A 22,287-nucleotide genomic window follows, 5' to 3' on the forward strand; every position below is an offset into this window, starting at 1 on the left:
TTTAGGTCACTTTTCATTGTGTAACTGCCATCATCACCACCCTACATCCTCCTGTCACCTACAGGTATCAAATCCGTGTACATATTAAAAAATCTTAAATATCTAGCCCATATTATTTGCTTTCTAATCATGTGACAGTGTTAATTCAAACAATAGCTAATGATCTGTGTTTTCTCTTCTCTTAGAGACAGAGAAGCTGACACACTTCAAAACTGGATGACTAGACTTCCAGGTGACACAATGGATAAGAATCTGCCTGCCAAAGCAGGGGACACGGGTTCAACCTCTGATCCGGAAAGATCCCGCATAACACCAGGCAACTAATCCCACATGCCACGACTACTTAGCCCGTGCTCTAGAGCCCGTGCTCTGCAACTAGAGAAGCCACTGTAATGAGAGGCTTTCACACTGCAGGAAGAATAGCCCCATAAGAGGCAACTAGAGAAAGCCCTCGAAAAGCAACAGAAACTCAGCACAGCCAAAAATAAATAAATACACAAAAAGAAATTAAAAAAACAAACAAACAAACTGGATAACCATGTCTGCAGGATGAACTCTCAATGCTTGGCCTGGCATTTTACGCCCTCCCAATCTAGGTCCAGCTTACCACTCTACTTCAGTCCTGTAGATCCTGATATAAACCTTCACTTAATCTAGCTGCTGCTGCTAAGTTGCTTTAGTTGTGTCCAACTCTGTGCGACCCCATAGACAGCAGCCCACCAGGCTTGCCCGTCCCTTGGATTCTCCAGGCAAGAACACTGGAGTGGGTTGCCATTTCCTTCTCCAATGAATGAAAGTGAAAATTGAAAGTGAAGTCGCTCAGTCGTGTCCGACCCTTAGCGACCCCATGGACTGCAGCCTACCAGGCTCCTCTGTCCATGGGAGTTTCCAGGCAAGAGCACTGGAGTGGGGTGCCATTGCCTTCTCTGCACTTAATCTAGACAGAGCTATTGATATTTACTCCTGCCTGAGGAGGGGTCCTCACTCGGTCCTACCACTATGGCTTTGCCCACTCATTCCCTTGCCCGGAATGTTCTTCCATTTTTGATCACTCACAAACAGTTTTCAGGCTTCTTTAACTTTTCTGGCCACAGTCATCTCTCCTCTGTGAAGCACTTCCTGTACCACTTATTTATGACTTAATTATAGTGATCTTGAATCATCATTTAGCTTCTCAACAGCAGGGATCAAATCACCCTTTCCTTTGTTTCCTGTGTCCCCCACCAGCAGTGCTAATCACAGAGGTGGTGGTCAACAAGTACTGGCTGCATATATGATAACCACAGAGGGCCAGAATTTAAAATACACAGTTATTAGCTCTTAGTTGAAGCCACTCTGCCAGAGTGTCAAGTTAGCATAGGTAGAGTGATGGGAGGAGGGCCTGGCATCATATGGCTGAGATCTCCATGGCTCTAAGAGTCATTTTCCACACCCTCCAGCAGTGCCGCTCTTGTGGAGGGAGGGCGGGCAGAGCATGCAGTCTCGGACTTCAGGAGCATCCTTTCCAGCCAGCCTCTCCAGGGTTAGTGGTGGCTTATGGATCTTACCTTATCTGCATCCCTTTTCTACAGGAGCACATGTCCTTGCGCAGGAAGAGGCTGTTCAGGGTCACCGCCCCGATCAAGAAGAAGAGCTGCTTCACTGCCTGCCTCATGATCTCAGGGTCCAGGCCATTCTGGCACATGGTGCTGTAGAAGTAGCTCAGCTGCTGCAGGACGGAGGTCATCGTGTAGGCATCCGTGTCGTCTATGCTGGAGGACCGCTTCCGGAAGCCTGTGGGCTTCAGGCCAGAAATGCCCTGCAGACTCTCGTACTCCAGCATGCCTGGCACTACGGAGAAAAATGGAGGCTTTTCTTGCACACGCAGTGGGGACGCCCAGAGGACATTTCCCCTGCTCTCGTGTGTCTGTTTCAGGGAGTGCGACAATTTTCACAAGAGTTAGGGTGGATACAGCTGTAACAGAGAAAGCAGAAGGATGGAGGGTTGGGGAACACCAGGCTGTAAGGGGTGGATGGGAATGCACCACCATCTACAGGAGGGGAACAGTTCCTCTTCTTTCAACTTGACAGGAGAGAGAGCTGGTTAGCATGACAACTCATGGTCTGGAACTACTTAAAGCCTACAGTATTTCAATTTCAGAAAACTGAAGAAAGTATACAAGAAGTTGAGTGGAGCTCTAGGATTTCCAAAATACTTGGCTCAGAACCAGTGTTAGCCACATAAGGAGCAGCGGTTCTCCCAAATCTTTCCCTACAGGATGGATCCCCCTTACAGAAAGAAAACTATGACCCATGTACTTTTATATATGTAATCACTTTAGGCAATCAGAGAATTAAATAGTGGGCATTTATATTAGTAAAGTTTCTTGTTCTAAAATTACGTTCTTTGAAGCTACAGTAGAGAAGCATACTTATGTAGGTGATACTGTGAATCTCTTATTTGCATTGTGGTTAGGGAAAATCTCTAAAAATAGTATTACTTGAGGAAAAAATGGTTCTCTTCCTTTCTGAGTATCATGGCTGTACCACCTCTGAAAATTAATGCTTGTTTTTGGGAGATGTAGAGGTTTTTGTGTGAACGTTTGCTTATACCACTGGAAACATGACCAAGTCACAATTTGGATTGTCAACACCACACTGGCATTTTCTGCTACTATGAGTACTATCACCCTAGTGACTAAAACCACTTATGTCAACATGACTTAGTTGTTTTCTTTGGGGGAAGGGTGGGGCAGAAAAGGATAAGACTAAACCAATAAATTATTTTACTATTGGCTTAAAAAAATTATATTCTTTTCAATTACACATTCCATGCAGATTTATTTTTTAAGGTCTCAACATCATTATAAATATTTCTTAGTCATCAATTCTTTTCTTACCTATTATTGGTTGAATGTTATTTTCCATTACGATAACGAACTGATGATATATTCGTATAGCCACATCACTAAGAATCTGTCTGTATTCTGAAAGGTCAAAATTGTTCAAGCAATTCTTATTCTGATGTGGACTATTATGCTTCATGAATTCCTGAAAGTAATTTTGAACATATAAATATTAGAATAATGTAGACACATAGGATATTAAAATACTATCTCTGTATCTAATGATATTACAATAAGTTTATACTATAACTCCTATGGAGAAGGCAATGGCACCCCACTCCAGTACTCTTGCCTGGAAAATCCCATGGACGGAGAAGCCTGGTGCGCTGCAGTCCATGGGATCGCTAGGAGTCGGACACGACTGAGCGACTTCACTTTCACTTTTCACTTTCATGCATTGGAGACGGAAATGGCAACCCACTCCAGTGTTCTTGCCTGGAGAATCCCAGGGATGGGGGAGCCTGGTGGGCTGCCATCTATGGGGTCGCACAGAGTCGGATATGACTGACGCGACTTAGCAGCAGCAGCAGCAGCATAACTCCTATACTTAATGTCTGATCTGTATCAAATTCTTAGTGTTTTGGATAGCATTTATTTTCTATAACTAACTACACTTGACCCTTAAATGATATGTGTTTGAACTACATAGGTCTTACATGTGTAAGGTCTTAAAAAGGTCCACTTACACGTGGACCTTTTTCACTAAGTTATGTATTATATAGTACTACATGATCTATAATTGATTGAATCTAAGGATCTGTAAATACTACTGTTCCCCCATGGAAGCTCATAGGAAAAACAGTGAAGCATTCAAGGAAATAAACTACTGTAAAATGTTGATAGATGCAATAAATGAGATTCATAACTTTACAGAGTATAGACCAATCTGAAATGCTTTAATATGGATGTTATGGACTGAGTATTTGTTTCCCCCTCAAATTTATATGTTGAAGCCATAATCTCCATTGTGGCTAGCTTTGGAGATGGGGTCTCTGTCTCCATGTTATTAAGGTTAAACAAGGTCACAAGGGTGGGAGTCCTGACCTGATAGGATTAGTGTTCTTATAAAAGGAGACACTAGAGAGATCCCATGCACTGAGGAAAGGCCATGTGAGTACACAGGGAGAAGGTGACTATCTTCAAGTCTAAAAGTGAACTTTCACCAGTGACCCAATGCTTGCACCCTGATCTCAGGTTTCCATTCTCCAGAACTGCGAGAAAATAAATTTCTGTTGTTCAGGCCACCTAGTCTGTGGTATTCTGTTACAGCAGCCCAGCCTGAACATGGTAATACATTTACAATGTTCAAAGAAGTAAAATTTAAAAAAAAAATTTAAGATAAGAATAGGACATTGTAAAAGGCAGAGGTAAAAAAGAACCATTGGAATTTTAGAAATAAAAAATAGTAAATAAAGAATCTTCAGACAAGGAAAAAAACATTGTATACATGGTTAAAGTGGGTAAAGAAAGGATTTAAATAATGGTGATGCAATTAAAAATAAAATTTTTAAAAATGATGATGATATGCCTCCCATTAAAGCCACACAGATGCCAGGTTATCTTAAAGGACTGGTCTGTGCCCCTCTCAGCTCCAACGTTCCTTTTGGTTAGAAGTTGGATTTTCTTTACCTATTTCTCCTTTTGTTCTTTAATACTAGTAGGATTACTCATATTTTATTTTCTCTCCTGAAAGAAGATATGTGATCATTACTTCACATGTCAATTTGGGATAAATAATCACATCAATTATGGATAAAAGCATAATTATGAACTCTAAATTTGAATTAAAAAGTTAGAAGAAAAAAGAACTTCATGATCTCAGGGTAGGGAAGAATTTCTTGAACAGGACACTGAATCATGTATTATAAAAGAACAGGACAGACAGATTTAAGTACATCAAAATTCAAAACTTGTGGATGACAAACGACTCCATAAAGAAAAGTTAATGATAGGCCACAATCTATGTAAAGACCTCCTATAAATCAATAAGAAAAAAGAATCACCCCTAAGAAAAACGGGTAATGGATGTGACTAGGCAATTTAAAAAACAATCCAACTGATGAGTAAGCATATGAAATGATGCTTGACCTTGCTAGTGATCAAGCAATTACAATTTAAGTCAACAGAGTATCATCTTATACCCATGAGACTGATAAGCAATAAAACATCTGTCAATACCTAGTGTTGGCAAAAGGTATGACACGCTAGAACTTTATATACTACTGATAGGACTATAGAATGGTATACCCATTTTGCAGAGCATTGAAAATCCCAGTCATTTTTGTTCTTTTAGGTCAGTGAAATAATGCTCTGTGAGTACTTGATGGTGAAGAACTTCATTATAATGTTAGCCCCTTGAAAGCAGAGTAGGAATGGCAAAGGATTTACAGATGATGGAGGAATAACCAAAATCTTGTAGTGATAACAGCTATGAAAACGTAGGCAGGTTGAACTAAAGGCTGTGTTTTAGAGTGATAACATTAACAACTCCAGAATTTTACAGCCAGAAGGAAAATGAAAAATCTCTGAATCTATCTCATGAATTTTTTAAAAAGATTTTTTGATGTGAATCGTTTTAAAAGTCTTTATTGAACTGGTTCAATAAAGACTTTTAAGTTACAACATTACTTCTGTTTTATGTTTTGTTTTTTTTTTTGATTGCAAGGCATGTGGGATCTCAGCTCCCCAACCAGGGATTCAACCCACACCCTCTCCTTGAAAGATGAAGTCTCAACCAGTGGACCACCAGGGAAGAATCCACCTCATGTAATTTGAAAGTCAAGGACACTGAGGCTTAGTATCATGCCCGGGGTCTAAACCTCCTTCTGGAAGTCTTTTTGCCTGTGACCTCCATTTAGCTGGTGATGTGAAGCTGGTCTCCTGGGGAAGAAGGAAGCCAGGAGGCCAGTTGGAGCAGAGGATGTTCCTGGGCTGGGCAGTCTGATTCCTAATTACTCCGGCGAGCTCGGGCCCACAAGGAGGTCGCAGACTGGCGGTCAGTACAGAGCACGGAGCAGCAGGCGTCCCTACCTCTTCTCCACTGTACTGCTTCAGGCAATTGAGGAAATGACAGGTATTGGAAAGCCAAAAGGACAGCATCTCAAAGTCTTCTAAATGTTCCTTAAAAAAAAAACCAAGAAAAGACAAAGTTGGATTTTGTTATTGTTCTGAGCCAAGAACAGACATATTTAACTTGTTTTTCTAGCTGGTGGCTTTTGACCAAAAATAATTCTTCTTTTATTAATTAAAGACTTTATTAAATTTACACTATAAAAAGAATTTTATTTTCTTGGGCTTCAAAATCACTGAGGATGGTGACTGCAGCCATGAAATTAAAAGACAGACACTTACTCCTTGGAAAAAAAAGCAATGACAAATCTAGACAGCATATTAAAAAGCAGAGACATTACTTTGCCTACAAAGGTCCATATAGTCAAAGCTATGGTTTTTCCACTAGTCATGTATGGATGTGAGAGTTGGACAATGATGCTTTTGAACTGCAGTGCTAGAGAAGACTCTTGAGAGTCCCTTGGACTGCAAGGAGATCAAATCAGTCAAGGATTTGACTAAAGGAAAGGAAATCAACCCTGAATATTCATTGGAAGGACTGATGCTGAAGCTGAAGCTCTAATACTTGGGCACCTGATGTGAAGAGAAATTCATTGGAAAAGACCTCCTGATGCTGGGAAAGATTGAAGGAAAGAGGAGAAGGGGACAACAGAGGCTGAGATGGTTGGATGGCATCACTGACTCAATGGACATGAGTTTGAGCAAGCTCTGGGAGATGGTGAAGGACAGGGAAGCCTGGCGTGCTGCAGTTCATGGGGTGGCAAAGAGTCAGATACGACTGAGCAACTGAACAACAACATGAAAATAAAGCCGTATTTATTTAGCAGATTATGGTTTGCAAAGTACTTCTGTACAGGTTATATCATCTGTTATGACACTTGAAGCAGGCACTGTAGGAATGCCTGAGAAAAGTCTCAGTCCTTGGCCTCCAAATGTCACATTCTGGCTGGGAAGACAGACACGACATATGTAGGACACAGTTAAATAGGTGGCTGACAGCTTACATGGTAGGCATAGGCGGTGCTACAAAAACTCAGAGGATGCAGAAATGATGGGGAACCAGGGCAGCTGAGAAAACCACAGGAGAGAGGCAGAAGGATATCCTCCTTGAAGGAAAAGGGTGGCCAGACAAGAGCTCAGGATCAAGGACTCTGCTGGCAAGAACATTCCAACTTATGGGACAGGAAGGAGAGGAATGAGCAAAGGAGTCAGAAGTAATGAAGACCAGAGAGATAAGAAGAAAACTGGGAGAGCCCTGGGTTTTAAAAAACAATGTCAGAGAGTTTCAAAGAGGTGCTGCTACTGTTTAATCCATTTAAAGAGAATAAGTTAATAAAATACCATTGGATTTAGCAAGAGGAATTACTGGTGATCTTTCTGTGGAGTAATGTGGGTAGAAGCCAGGCTGCAAGGAGGGAAAAATAGTTGGTGGAGACAAGTATTTTAAGTGCTCTGGCAGCCAGGAGGGGGTGTGTGAGAAAAAGGCCCAGTGGTCAAGGGGGTATGTGGAACAAGTGAGGGCTGCTTTAACGTGCTGTGCACTGGAGTGGGAGGATCACGGAGCCGCTGAAGAAGCTGAGGTGGAAGATGCTCACAAGAAAGGCTTCATACTCCTTATGCTATGTACCTTTCACTTTCAAAGTATTTAAACAATCCAGAGCAGCAAGAAGGGGCAAACACCGTGTGCCTACAGCCTGGAACGTAATGCGAGTGTGTCTGCAGAAAACCCAACTTAGGAAAATAGGGACAGGAAAAACATGATTTATGGCAGTCTCTTCTAAGAACACATGGGTGGCTCCCATGAAGACTGACTGTAAAGCACCAAATCAATGTCAGCTTTCTACTCCTAACTCCTGATGAATAATGAATTCTTAGTACAAAATTGGGCAGGGTGGACGGTGGGAGAATTACCCATTTCCTGATGCACTCACTGCTTTTATTTCTTCTCTTTTCCAAGAGTATTTAAGATAGGGTTTGATTGCTCATGACTTTTCTAGAACACATATTTTACTAAAAGTAAGATAGGACTTTCCCAACTAAACATTTTAAATACATCTCATAATCAAACATTACTCCTTATTTGGAAGGGGAATAAAGGATAATGGATCTATATTTTACTGGTCCCTTACATATACCTTATCTTCATGTCTGGGCTAAGAATAAAAGTATATACTGTGGTTTTATAAAGGAGAATTATATAAGTGCCAAGGGAAGAGATGAGTATTTTTCGGCTATTCCTATTCCTTGGCATTCAAACTTGTTACGTGGATAGACACATACTCCCTACAGTCAAGAATCTCACACCTGAGGGGACAGACGTGATGGGGTGGTGACCATCAGGTTGTAGTCTTACAGGTAAGGACTTGAGGTGTAACTGGCCGTGTCCCACCCTTAGGGCTGTCTGACCTAAGCTGTCTTTTCCTAATTAGATTGGCGTCTTTCACTGGGCCTCTGACTGGCTTGAAGAAGCATGTAGTTGACCAAACACTGGAGGTGTAGGTTGGGAAAAGTCTGGGCATCTGGTCATTTCCACAAATGTTCCTAAAGTAGCCCTAATACCAAGGTCCAATGTCAGAAAAGTAGTTCCTACCTTAACCACCTGCTTGATGCCATTAATGGTGCTGTTCATGAGGGACTTGAGCATGTCGGCGTCATTTAGAGAGTCTGCGTAGCGTACACACATGAACAGGATGTGAGCCGGCAGCCCGGGGATCATGTTCACCACCACACCGCGGGGCTTCAGGTCTGGAGCAGAGAGAGTCGGTGAGGACTGCAGCTCCCCCGATAAGAAACCTATGTATGGGTGGGGGTGTCTGCTTTTCTGTACTTGATGCAGTGCCTGAATACCCAGAGATGTTTTTTCCCTTTGAGGAATTAAGGCTGGCTTTTTTTCTTAGCAAAAATATACATGCAGGTGCCACCTGCTTCTCTTACTTCTCATTTGCAAAGTATTTTCTCTTTTCCAAGGTTGAATAAAAGACAGAATTTCATATCTCCAAGGTAAGAGAGGAACCCCAGTCCATGCACCCCCACTTCAGCCTCTATGATGAGGATGGAATGATCTTAGCAATCACATGCCTCTGCCATGAATAGAGAAAACAGGTGTACAACAGTCCTGCAGAGGAGGATCAGTTGGCCTTGAGGAGAAGAGAATGGCTGGAAGTCGGAGTAGGGATGTAGAGAGAAACTTTATAGAACAAGTTAAGAAAAGCAAACAAAGACCTCCCCATGTCTGCATTAGGACAGGGGAACAAAGAGGCCCCTCAGCTGTGTACCAGTGCAGGGTGGAAAGAATGGGTAGGCGGCTCCTGTGCTCTGGGGAGGGTCACTTAGGAGAAGAGGAGTAAGGCTATACATGGGCTTTCTGCTTTGAGATCCTGGGACCAGCTGATAGGGAGGCAGTTTTTCTCCTTCTCCCTAGAAGACTATGTGGTTTCCATGGTGACGACAGGCAGGCTAGTAGCACTGGTTCTAAGACTGCCAACCATACAGCATGCCAATCGGGAGATTCCTGTAATAGCCATGGCTGAGAAGGCCCTGCCACACAAACGAATTTCTCAGCAGAAGGCAAATGGAACAAGGGAGCCACGGTTACTTCTCCCAAGACTCCTGTGCTAAACCACAAAGATGAGGAGGTGTGTCTTCTACCCTGACCATGTGATGAGACTTGGGAAGAGGTTAGGGTAGTGCATCTCAACTGAAGGCAAGGTAGCAGATGCCAGAAGGCATGTGGCAATGTCTGACAGCATTTTTTTTTATTGTCATGATTAGGGGTTGCCACTGGATTCTAGAGAATAGAAGCCAATGATACTGCTCAATATCCTACAATACAAAGCCCCTATCCACCCGAAACAAAGAATCACATGGTCAAAAATGAGGCTGAGAAGCTCTGTGCTAGGGGAAGAAGCAGTGGAGGAAAAAGAGGAACTATCATCCCTGCCCAAGACCGTGGCAATGACTAAGGCTCAAGTTCTCAAAAATTAAGCAAAAATTCAGAGTCCCAGGTTTCATTACCAAGAATGAGGTTTTGAATGAGCTTGGCCTCATCTTCTCTCTTGTATTCCAGCATTCCAAGGTACTCCTTGGGTCCTGAGGACAGGTGCACGTCATTGGCTGTAGGCAGAGGCAAATAATCAGCTAAATACACAATAACAAGCATTATAATGAGACTACTCCATCTCTTTCCATCCCATTCTGGCTGATTTGCCCATGAAATGCTCTGGCTTTCTGATAAATGCAAACTTTATTGAAGCCTGAAGAATTTCTTCTGGTAGCAATTCTTATCTATGAGTATATCCATGAGTATAGCTGCCAATGTATTTTCTCATGGTCACCTGGTATATAATGAGTGCAGTAGGGATATGAAAGCAATACAGGATATTGCTTCTGCCTTATTACAGTTAAAAAAAAACGAGATTCACAAAACATGTAGTGTGCAGTCACCAAACAGCATGATCCCAAGGTGGCTGGACTAGTTTCCTATGTGCTGTTTTATGCCACTGTTACAGTGGCATAAAACAAAAATTTTTTAAACTACAATTTAAAAAATCTTACAGTTCTGGAGTTCATAGACTAAAACAGATCTTACAGTACAAAAATCGAAATGTCAGCAGAGCTGTTTTTCTTCTGGAGGCTCTAGTGGAGAATTCATTTCTTGCCTTTTCCAGTTTCTAGAGGCTGACCACATTCTTTGGCTCTGGCCACATCACTCTGACCTCTGCTTCTATCATCACTTCTTTCTCTCTCTCTGCTTCCATCACCTTCCCTCACTCTGTCATTCCTGTCTCTTTCTTACAAAGTCTCTTGTGATTATATTGGATCTACTTGGATGATCCAAGTAGATCTCCTCATCTCAAGATCCTTCACATAGGGACTCCCCTTGGTGGTCCAGTGGTTAAGAATCCCCCTTCAATGCAGGGGACATGGGTTCAATCCTTGGTCGGGGTCCTAAGATTCCACATACCATGGAGCAACTAAGCCTGTGTACCACAGCTATTGAGCCCATGTGCTCTGGAGCCCATGTCCAAACTAGAGTTAGTGCACCACAACAAAAGATGATGAATGAAGATCCGGCTTGCCACAGCTAAGACCTGAGGCAGCCAAACAAATAATTAAAAAAAAATACTCACATACTCACATATACAAAATCCCTCTGCCATGTAGAGTCATATATTCATAGGTTCTGGGGACTGGGATGTGGATATCTTTGGGTGGGCCACAGTCTGCCTTCTGGTCCCCAAAGACTCATGTCCACTCTGAGAGGAGATGTGACTTATAGAAGTACAAGTTAGAATGTCAGAATGATTCCAAAGATTTTATGCTGCCAAATTTGAAGATGGTGAAAGAGGCCCACAAGTCAGGAAAAGTGGGTGGCCTCTAGAAGCTGGAAAAGGCAAGGGAATAGAATCTCCTCCTAAAGCCTCCAGAAGCCCTGCTGACGTGTTGATTTTAAGCCAGTGAACACCATTTTGAACTTCTGACATCCAGAACTGTAAGTTTCATGTTCTATTAAGCCACTAATTTCACGGTGATTTGCTAAGCAGCCATAAAAAATAAATAGAGGACACAAGAATTTATGCAGAGGTAAGTAAGAACTGTTGAAAAATGGTTCTTGAAGGAGGTAGCACTCCAGCTGGGCCAAGAAAAGTGAGTAGGCTCTGATGGGTGAGAAAGAAGATAATACAGGTAAAGAATTAACAGAACTCTCTTCTACTGCATGAGAGTTTGTTCTGTGATTTACCAGCCCTGTTCCCTTGAAGACTGATAAAGGTAGAATGTTAACTATTTTACTAAGCAACCTGTTTATGGTAAGAAGGACCACTGATTGCTGAACTCCATCTAGACCGGGAAAACCAATAAATGATGCAGAAGTACCTGATAAGGACATCCTATTTTGGGTATTCTTAAGTGTGGTGACTTGTATCTGAGCATGTTTCTTGGGAGCTAGTACCACCTAAAGAGTGTCCTAGAGGTACTGGCTTTTCCTGACAACAGTCATGTGAGTGAGCCTGGAAGCAGGTACTCCAGCTCCAGCTAAGCCTTCAGATGTCAGCATCCTTGCTGACTACTCTACTGTGACTCAGCTAGAACCAGCCAGCTGAGCTGCTTATAGATTCTCGACCTTCAGAAATTGCACTGTTAAGTGTTTGTCATTTTAAGCTACTAAATTTGGGAGTAGTTTGTTATATGATCAATAGATACCTGATACAGGAATGGAAGCTGATGCATTCCACTTAAAACAAGTTGGGCTGGAGGTGATAATAGAAAGGTGAAGGAGTAATCTTAGAGGCAAAAAGGGAGTAGGACTCAGGAAAAGTGAGGAACGGCAGGTGGATTTTGGAAGTCCTTACGTAGAGATGGCAGTTGATTCATTCTTTCCCACAATGGGGATACCATGGGGTAATGGGAAGGACAGACATGGTCTCTTCCCTCATGGGGCAGATGACCTTTATCAATAATTATGGAAAGGAAAAGAGCCTCATTTTGGTTTTGGAAACTTAAAGTCTGATGAAAAGTTGAAAAAAAAAAACCAATAAAGGAGTTCTTCAAAGAAATGAGGATAGTAAAAGGAACAGAGAGTTGCAGATACAACCTTAGTGACAGAGATTGGGAGAAAGCAGCAATATTGAACAAATGAGTAAAGAGTTAGATGAGAAAAGTCAGAACGTTTCAGTGACTATTTGCAGGGCAGGAATAGAGACACAGACATAGAGACCAGACGTGTGGACACAGCAGGGGAAGGAGAGGGTGGGGTGAATTCGAGAGAAGCACTGGACATATATATTACCATATGTAAAACAGACGGCCAGTGGGAAGCTATGCACAACATAGGAAACTCAACCTATGGACACTCTGTGACAACCTGGAGGGGTGGGATGGGGGTGGGAGGGAGGCTGAAGAGGGAGGGGACGTATGTGTACTTATGGTTGATTCACACTGTTGTATGGCAGAAACCAGCATAGCATCGTAAAGCAATTATCTTCCAATTAAAAATCAATTTAAAAAAAAGAAAAATTCAGTGACACAGAATCAGGCGAACGAAAGAAAGGCAGAGAATCTTTTTCCCTGGAACTTATAAGGACACTCAGTGTGCAATTCAGTTCATGTTGAGGACTTCAGTCTGGCTTCTTAGCTATCTAATAGATATCTAATTAGCTATCTAGTATCTTTTCTTCTAATAGAAAGTAGGATATTGACCCCATGTAACAGAGAGGAAATAAACTTTAAAGCAGTTAAATCTGAAACGTTTTCACAATTCCATTTTAACAACGAGAGAGTTAACAGAGAAAGAGGTTAAAAGCATTCCTTTCAGGGTACCCCTTACAATTACATGAGCACATCTGGTATCACCTGAGAGGTGGTGAGCCACCTGCCTGCCTTTAAGGATCTCCACTAGCCCATCACTGGGCCCCAAACACACCAGCGGAGACTCATTTCTTTAGTTTTCAAATTCTTTGGACCACATCAGGAAGTAATATGTCAACACATGTAAACTGTAGCTGAAAGTTCAAAAAAATTGGAACATGGATGTTGTTTTTCTACCTTTTTCAATTGTCTTGGTAAGAGTCTTCACTTGATCTTGTAACTTTTTAATCACTCTTTCCTTCATGTCTAACTCTTCTTCAAGATCCTACAAAAATCAAAAGAAAGAGGATGTTAGCTCAGAAGCATCTTAATTCTATTATTTGGTAAGAACTTTGCTGAGCTGTAATTCACATACCACACAATTCACCCACTTAGTGTACACTCATGATTTTCAGTATAGTTGGTTGTGCAACCATCACCACCATCTGATTCCAGAATATTTTCATCACATTAAAAACAAACATATAACTTTTAGCTGGCAACTCTTTGCCCTCCTATTCCTTCCCAGCCCTGGACAACCACTAATCTACCTACTGTCTCTACATATTCGCCTATTCTAAATATTTAATATAAATTAAATCATAGAATATGTGGCCTTTTGTGTCTGGCTTCTTTCATTTGGAATAACGCTTTCCAGGTTTATCTGTGCTGCAGCAGGTATCAGTACTTCATTGTTTTTTTGGCTGTGGGATCTTAGTTTCCTCCAATCAGTGAAAGCACTGAGTCCTGACTACTGGCTGCTGTTGCTGCTGCTAAGTCGCTTCAGTCGTGTCCGACTCTGTGCGACCCCATGGACGGCAGCCCACCAGGCTCCCCCGTCCCTGGGGTTCTCCAGGCAAGAACACTGGAGTGGGTTGCCATTTCCTTCTCCAATGCATGAAAGTGAAAAGTGAAAGTGAAGTCGTTCAGTCGTGTCCGACTCTTTGCGACCCCATGGACTGCAGCCCTCCAGGCTCCTCCATCCATGGGATTTTCCAGGCAAAAGTACTGGAGTGGGGTGCCATTGCCTTCTCCACATGACCACTGGACCACCAGGGAATTCCCAGTACTTCACTCCTTTTTTTTTGACTGAATACTATACTATCCTATTGTATGGGTATACCACATTTATCTTGATCTAATTTTTCCTTGATAAAGCCATGCCCATCGTAGAGAGTTTAAAAATTTTCACACGCAGGTGTGAAAATGTGCTCTCTTGATGTCAGAAGCTGAAGGCAGAGAGGCTTCAGAGATTTGGGTCCTGGCTTTGCCTCTCCTTCCTGATAAAGGGGGTGGCCCTGCCTATGCTGAATTTGGCTCAAGAACCAGAAGAGTCTTGGACACCTATAAATATTTCCTATAAAGGGCAGAGAGTATTCAGGTTCTCCCTGAACTCCAAGGGCTTTGACACAGAAAGGATTCAGGCTTCTCTGATCCAGCAATTCCCACCTCGCAATCAGTCCCTGCAGGCATGGATGGGCCCTCTGGGGACTCTCAGAGCCCAGGGAAGTTGTGCTGTTTCTACTCATGGCTACCTCTCCCTACTACAGTCATGTTCCTGGCTAAACACATTAGGAGCTTTATCTGGCCTCACATGTGGGATTGTGGGCGCAGTTTCTTCCCTCCTATTTGAGCCTATTTTACAATACATCTAATAATTAAAAAGTCACCCATCAATCCAGAACCTGAGGAAATCACTGTTTATGTTTTATTTCATTTTTTTCCTCCTAATATGGCATATATCCATTTTATAAAATTGGGTCATACTGCTTGTAAAGTTTTAAATTCTGTTTCTTATTATACTGTAGATATTTCCCCCATCATTGATAATATACCAAACTGTCATCTGATATACAATAATTTAATCTACCCACTACAGCTGGGCATCCTTTCTTTTTTTGCTGTGTCTAATAATACTATGCTGACCATTCTAGATGAAAATCCTTGTTCACATATTTAATTATCTACTTAGGACAGAATCTCAGAAGTTGCATCACTGAGTCAAAGGGAATGCACTTTCAGAGGTTCCTGACATTTGCCTCCAAACTGCCCCTAAGAAAGTTGACACCAATTTCTATCCCCTGAAATCATGTGTAGCTGGGTGCACTTCAGGGTGTTCTCACCAGCACCATAAGATCTCCATTATTTGAGAATCAAAAAAATACCTAGCTTTAATTTGGTATTTCTTTGATAAATAGAAGATCGCTTAAACTTTTCTTTCCAACTTTAAATAAATGATTTTCTTTGACTCAGAGGCTCATGCAGTGGGCTGAACAGTGTCTCCTTGAAATTCACATCCATTTAGATGGACATGTACACACTGCTTTATTTAAAATGGATAACCAAAAGACCTACTTTATAGCCCAGGGAACTCTGCTCAATGTTGTGTGGCAGCTTACATGGGAGGGGGATTTGGGGGAGAATGAATATACGTACATATGTGGCTGAGCCCCTTCAGTGTTCACCTGAAACTATCACAAAATTGTTAACTGGCTATACTCCAATATAAAATAGAAAGTTAAAAACCCTTCATATCCACTTAGAACCACAGAATGTGACCTTACTAGAAATAAGGTCTCTGCAGTTGCAATTAAACCAAGGATCAATGTGAGGTCACACTGGATCAGGATGGGTCCTAAATTCAATAAGACTATCCTTATGGTGTGACTTGAGAAACCTATTCTCTGAGAAAGGCGTACCCCTCTCAAAAAAGATGGTCATCACCCAAGTGATGATCTGGATCATCTGACTGCTGCTGCTACTGCTAAGTCACTTCAGTCGTGTCCGACTCTGTGCGACCCCATAGGCGGCAGCCCACCAGGCTCCCCCGTCCCTGGGATTCTCCAGGCAAGAACACTGGAGTGGGTTGCCATTTCCTTCTCCAATGAATGAAAATGAAAAGTGAAAGTGAAGCCGCTCAGTCATGTCCAACCCTCAGCAACCCCATGGACTGCAGCCCTCCAGGCTCCTCTGTCCATGGGATTTTCCAGGGATCATCTGACTAGAATGTATTATTTCCTATTAAATGTTAAACTCTCTGCATTCCTCTTTTTATATATATAACTACCCTTTTAAGTTAAGTTCTGACACTGCAAAATATGATTTTACCCTATCATGTTTTTCTTGTGAGATAGGAAATGGGGGGGCCTGATGAGGAGGAGCAGAGCCAGTGGGCATGTGCGGCCTGACCACTGGCTGGGTGAGCCCTTACCTGGTCATGGTCTTGGAGGCTGCCAGGCCAGGAAGGCGCCTGAGAGCATCCACCTCCCAGGAAACTACTCCATCTGCTACTCTGGCGCTTCTCATCCTTGTGGGTTTCACACACCAATACAATTTCAGAAGCATTTCTGGGAGCTAACAGAGTTGCCAAATGCCATTTTGACAGGGGCATTTATAACTGGATGAATACTTTCATAGTTTAAAAAGTTAGCCACCTATTATTTTGATCATTTCATAGAATAACACTTTGACTCTGAAAATTATGGGAAGAGCATTTCCCCAGAAGCAAGCGGGGGTCTTGGATGGAGTAAGCTTTGTTCAGAGAAGGTCACACATCAGCCTGGCATCCTCAACATGCTCCAGGCAAGGCTGTTGTCATCTCAGACAAGCACTGCCCATGGGACAATGCTCAGGACCTTCCACTGGTCCTCTCTCAGCCTGCGTAAATCCCCTGGCTCCCCTGCAATGGCCGTAACCACAGAGGCCACCTGTCTTTTGAGAAAAAGAAACAGATTGCTCCAGTGAGAGGTGGATGCTACTCATCAGATGCTTGGGGTGGCCTGTCCCCCCTTTCAGTGATACCTGCACACAGGCAGTCATTTATCAACGGGTTAGAAAACTTCTCACCCTCTTCTCCATAGTGAGACGAGATGCTTCCTGCTGGAAACTACTCTTGACTTCATTTTCAGTTTCAGATTGTTTCCTCAAGTGCTCACTGGCCTCCTGAATTTCTTGAATCTTATCCATCAGCTTCTCTTTCTCTTTGGTATGTATTTCATTTTGGGCTTCTATGGTCCTGAGGAAAGGATTAGGAAGTTTTGGTATAAATTTGATCATCATGAAAAATCAGTGGAAAAATAGTTTGGCCAACTTACGTGTAAAACAAATTGTACCTGAATAGGGGAGTGCTCACAGCGTGGGGGAAGAGACCAGGGTTAGTGGGGTATAGAAGTCCACAGCTGCTTCAGTCTCTTAACCTGATAAAAATTTCTCATCCTCACTCGCCCACACCCCTTGATGGCTCCCGTAAGACATCCATACCCACTCACACCCTTATGACCAAAAGCCCAGTCATTATCTCCTTTGTGAAAAGCCTGGGATCAGATACTCAAAAATCCAGGGATCAGAGAGAGAAGAAAAGGGACCCCATCCAGAGTCCCAAAATGATGCCCACCACTTTCCTACACCTGGCCCCTACCCTCCCAATGAAGAAATTCTCTCTGGGATGTAGAGTGTTTGTTTATTTTTCTTGAAATTAAGTATCTTGAGGATTTTTAAATTGGAATGGAACCTGAATGACAAGTTTGACATCTATTCCTCTGATGATAAATAATAATATGAGAGTCGATTTTAATCTGATTAGGATAACAAAATGATTGTGAATAAAATTCACAGTGAAGAAGTCAGGGTAACTGACTTTTCTAAAGATTATAAAATTTTCCAAAATATTTTTACCATACAAAAGCACAATCTAATCTAAGCTATAAAAATATTATTTGATATGAGCAATGTTATGTGGTATGGAAAAACACTAGGATATAAAATGGTACCCTTTAATGAATGTAAAGCTCTAAAATTGCAATTCTAACTTGAGTTACACATAAATAATTTAATCTAGATTTTATTATGAAAGAATTGAATCAAAATAAAGCTTTAAAAATGTTTTACAGTTATGATCCAGTGATTCTATGAATGTTTGTCAACTTCTCCATGATGGAAAAGTCAGCAGGAAATGCATAATCTTTCTATATTTCTAAGAGAGAGGGAAGAACCCACACACTGTGTGTCTGTACATGAATATGACTAAGGGAATTCACCACTCTGATTGACTGGAAGAAGTTCAGTGATGAGTGGAAGTAAATTACACAGGTAAGGATCTTGGAACACAAGACACTGAGGAAATTGAGGGTTTGGGCAAATGCCTCACTCACCTTCGCACCTTCATGTATTTGTCAAAGCTCAATGTGCGTTTTAAATGAATTAAAACACCACTGATTATTCTTTTATCTGCTTCTCCAGAGAAATGGTTAAAATTTCTATTAAAATAATTTTTGATCATCATCAAAAAAATTTTACACAAAGTATCTCAACAAGCTCGTCACAAAACATTTTTCTCACAAGGTTCCACCAGGGGCTCTGTTGGTCAGGATGTAATTTGGGGGAGCAGTTATCAAATGAAGATTCTCTATCAAAATGGATTTTAAGCCTCACCCTAAGTGGCCTGCTGAGAGAAACACTGTCCTCTCTCATACGATATTATTTTATCAGTTTTTTGAAGACATAATTTATGCATATGGCATAATGTTCTAAGGGCATAAACGGGTACACAGTGAAAAGCAAGTCTCTTCCATCTTCCGGGCACCAGTCACCCAGTTACCCTTCCTGCAGGCAACCAATGTTTTGTTGGTTTCATTTCTTGTACATTATCCCAGAGGAGGGTGTGTGTGTACACAAGCATTTATTTTTACACCTGAAGAATATCTTGCTTTTGTGGCTTAATAACCTTCTTTGGTATCTCCCACAATTTCAGAAAAGCAAAGCATTGCATGAGTGTGGGCTTGAGGTACATGCAGGTTGACACTTACTTGCTCTGTGTTCCTTCTTCTTCTTGATTGTGATTCAACTGATTTGACAATTCTTCTAGTTTTCCTAAGACAAGAAGAGCTATCAGTCCTTTGGGGGGTCATACCACTGCATTCTGATTTGAGTTTGATCATATTTCATATTTTCAGTTATCAGGAGTCCTAAAATGCACCCAGCTAGAGATGAGGTTTTATTTGATCTGAACAATGTTTAAAAACTTCATAAGCCATTATTTAAAAATTGTGATATTTCACATAAAAACCTGGATTTCTATTTTTTCTTTAAAAATAGGAATATCAAGCAACACTGGAGCCCGAGATCTTAGTCGGCAAAAGTCAACAGGGCTTGCTTGGAGGCAGCTGCTGCCTTCAAATGCCTATGAATCTTACTGTACTGTCCACACATCCCACTTTCACATTTATGTCACCTAAGTCCTTGGAGAATCAGTTTGACAATGACCTTTTGGTCATTTCTTGGATACAGGAAACCATTTTCTTTTTCAAAAAAACTTTCTATTTTATATTGGAGTAAAGCCAATTAACAATGTTGTGACAGTTTCAAGTGGATAGCAAAGGGACTCAGCCATACATATACATGTATCCATTCTCCCCCAATCTCCCCTCCCATCCAGGCTGCCACGTAACATTGAGCAGAGTTCCATGTGCTGTACAGTAGGTCCCTGTTAGTTACCTATTTTAAATACAGCAGTGTGCACATGTCATCCTCAACTCCCTAACCACCTTTTCCCCCAACAGGAAACCATTTTCTAAAAGCAGGTTCATGAGGGTTCCAGTTACCTTTCATGGTTTCAGTTTGTTCATTCAGGCGGATTTCGAGATCTCGCTTCTGTTTTTCCAGTTCTGAAATTTGTTGTTTAAAGTCTGGGATCATCTTCAGAGAAGAATTGGAAATATTAGAATATGAAACACTTTGATATATGAACTTTAAAATCCCAGAGCTGCTCAGAAGCAAACTAAACTGCCTAGATCTTTAACCCCATGGAACACACGTCTAGAATAGTTATGTAAGACAGCTAGCCAAGGTATTAGACTGGATGAAATCATGTTTTTTACCTCAAGACCTATACTGTCACAAGAAATACCAGCATGCTCAGAGTGTGTGGTTCTCACCCAGCTCCACCCTCCACATCCCGGAGGGCTCCTGGAGGGGCACCATCTGGGAGGATTTATGGGAATTCTCTGCTGAGCTGAGGGAGGGAGATGGGAAGAATGACAACCAGTCTCTTTGGTTCAGAGACATGATCTCCTCATCAGAAATAGGAGAATCATCTCAAAGGGGTCCTGCTGTGCCCTGTGAATTCCAGGCCACGCACTGCTTTCTTATCAGAGGTCTGGAACGATCCAATAAGTTTCATAATCCTCTGTCCTTGTCTAGCTGTATGCTTGTTTAAACGTCCACCATTTCTACTTGTAGTCAGGTGCAAGTGAAAGTCGCTTAGTCATGTCCAACTCTTTGCGACCTCATGCACTATACAGTCCATGGAATTCTCCAGGCCAGAATACTGGAGTGGGTAGCCTTTCCCTTCTCCAGGGGATCTTCCCAACCCAGAGATCGAACCCAGGTCTCCCACATTGCAGGCATATTCTTTACCAGCTGAGCACAGTCAGGTAAGGAGAGTTTTTTTTCAACTGTACATGTTTATGAAAACACCTGTGCCTCTGAAGTTAAGATGAAAAATACTTGTTTGATTGTGCAATCAGATCTTACTGTAAACTCCTCATTAAAGTTTCAGCCAAGTAGTAAATAAAAATGTGCAGGTCCTTAACTACTGTTTCACACATCTGCTGTGCCCAGGGTCATTTCTCCTCACCTGCTGACACATCCTTGAGATTTCCTAATACTCCCAGGTTAGGCAGAGGAGGAAAAGCCAGTAAAGAAGTTGAGAAGGAGCAACCAGTGAGGTGGGATAAGAAACCCAGGAGAGCATGGTGTCCTGGAAGCCAAGAGAACAATAAAGAGGAAGAGGGAGTGATTAAAAACATTACCAAATGCTGCAGAGAGATTAAGACCAGGGTGAAAAGGAATCTTTGTGTTCAGTTCTGTGCAGGCAGATTCAGTTAGAGGGAGGAACACACCGCAGCATGGGGTGGCCACAAACAGGAGATGAGTGGAGCTATCACAGCCAGATGGCATGGAGAAGTATGGCCAAGTCCCCCAGAGAAATGGGGTGGTGGCTGCAGGGGGTATGGGGTTAAGAAAGGCATGTTTTTGATAATTAGATTCCTAAGGCATTCCTTCATACCAGTAGATAAAAGTGAGAAGGAAGAATTAGACAAATGCAGTGGAGAAGAGCAGGCATCATGGAAGAAGGAAGTTGTTGAAACAGTGAGATGAAGAGCTAGAAGAGGGCAACTGACCTTCCGCATGCAAGCCCCTCTCAAGAGGTACCTTTTTATCTTTATGCTTTTTGTGACTTTCCAAGGGGTTGGGGCTAGATTTAACATATATAAATTTAAAAGCACACACAAATCACAGAACTCGGACTCATCCCATGGTACACACTTTCAAAACGCTTTCTAGGCTGGTGTAATTTTATAGTTTTATCTTCTGAACCAGTTCTTTCACTCCTGGAAAATGTAATTTGTTTTCCAGCTGAGACACTGAACTTTACTTCACTAAAGCATAACATCTCTAGAATAAAGGCTGAGATCATACCATGTTTTCCGATGTTAGCCTGGTAACTTCATGACGGATACTTTCATTGATGTCATTCTCTTCTCTAAATAATTTCTGCAGGTGGTTGATTTCCTGACTTAGATGCACCACTTTGAAGTTCAGAGCTTCAATCTCCTTTTCATAGCAGTCCTTCTGGGACTGGAAATGGTTCTCCAAAACGCTGTCAGAGGAATGATCAAGAAATTAACCACATGGTCTTTATCCTGATGACAACTCTCAGCAGTTATGAAAACCCACAATCAGCGCCAGGTGCTAAGCACATAAAGTTCACCTGTGTCCAAAAGGTTACAGGCTATGGAATTAGTAATGTATAATTACAAACTTCAGCTATGTGATGTTATGTGGTATTAACAGGTAGTGGATGATAAAAAAATTTTTAGACATTTTAAAAATTATGTTTCTATTCTAATAATTAAAAGTACGCTCTGTTTGATGCAACAATGATAAAGACACATGTCACTACACATTTTTCAAAACCCATAGTATGTAC

The 22,287-nt window shown here is 41.8% G+C and overlaps 1 protein-coding gene across 4 annotated transcripts in view; it reads right to left on the reverse strand.

Annotated features, from left to right (window-relative positions):
• MYO5C (myosin VC) overlaps positions 1-22,287 on the reverse strand; it is a 117,837-nt gene that overhangs the window by 12,043 nt on the left and 83,507 nt on the right. For 3 of the 4 annotated variants that reach the window (XM_086320970.1, XM_086320971.1, XM_086320969.1), the window contains exons 29-38: positions 21,777-21,957; positions 19,898-19,991; positions 19,103-19,166; positions 17,145-17,313; positions 13,497-13,584; positions 9,969-10,067; positions 8,545-8,699; positions 5,916-6,005; positions 2,880-3,030; positions 1,548-1,830 (exon numbers count right to left, since the gene is read on the reverse strand). In XM_086320970.1, the coding sequence (XP_086177096.1) occupies positions 1,548-1,830; positions 2,880-3,030; positions 5,916-6,005; positions 8,545-8,699; positions 9,969-10,067; positions 13,497-13,584; positions 17,145-17,313; positions 19,103-19,166; positions 19,898-19,991; positions 21,777-21,957 (1,374 nt within the window). Of the gene's footprint in view, positions 1-1,547; positions 1,831-2,879; positions 3,031-5,915; positions 6,006-8,544; positions 8,700-9,968; positions 10,068-13,496; positions 13,585-17,144; positions 17,314-19,102; positions 19,167-19,897; positions 19,992-21,776; positions 21,958-22,287 lie in introns of those variants that run through there. The other variant, XR_015134491.1, reaches the window with a different exon arrangement.

This window comes from Bos grunniens, chromosome 10, assembly GCF_055505025.1.
Source record: "Bos grunniens cultivar Pamir isolate PY7600 chromosome 10, Bosgru_T2T1.0, whole genome shotgun sequence".
Taxonomy (NCBI): domain Eukaryota; kingdom Metazoa; phylum Chordata; class Mammalia; order Artiodactyla; family Bovidae; genus Bos; species Bos grunniens.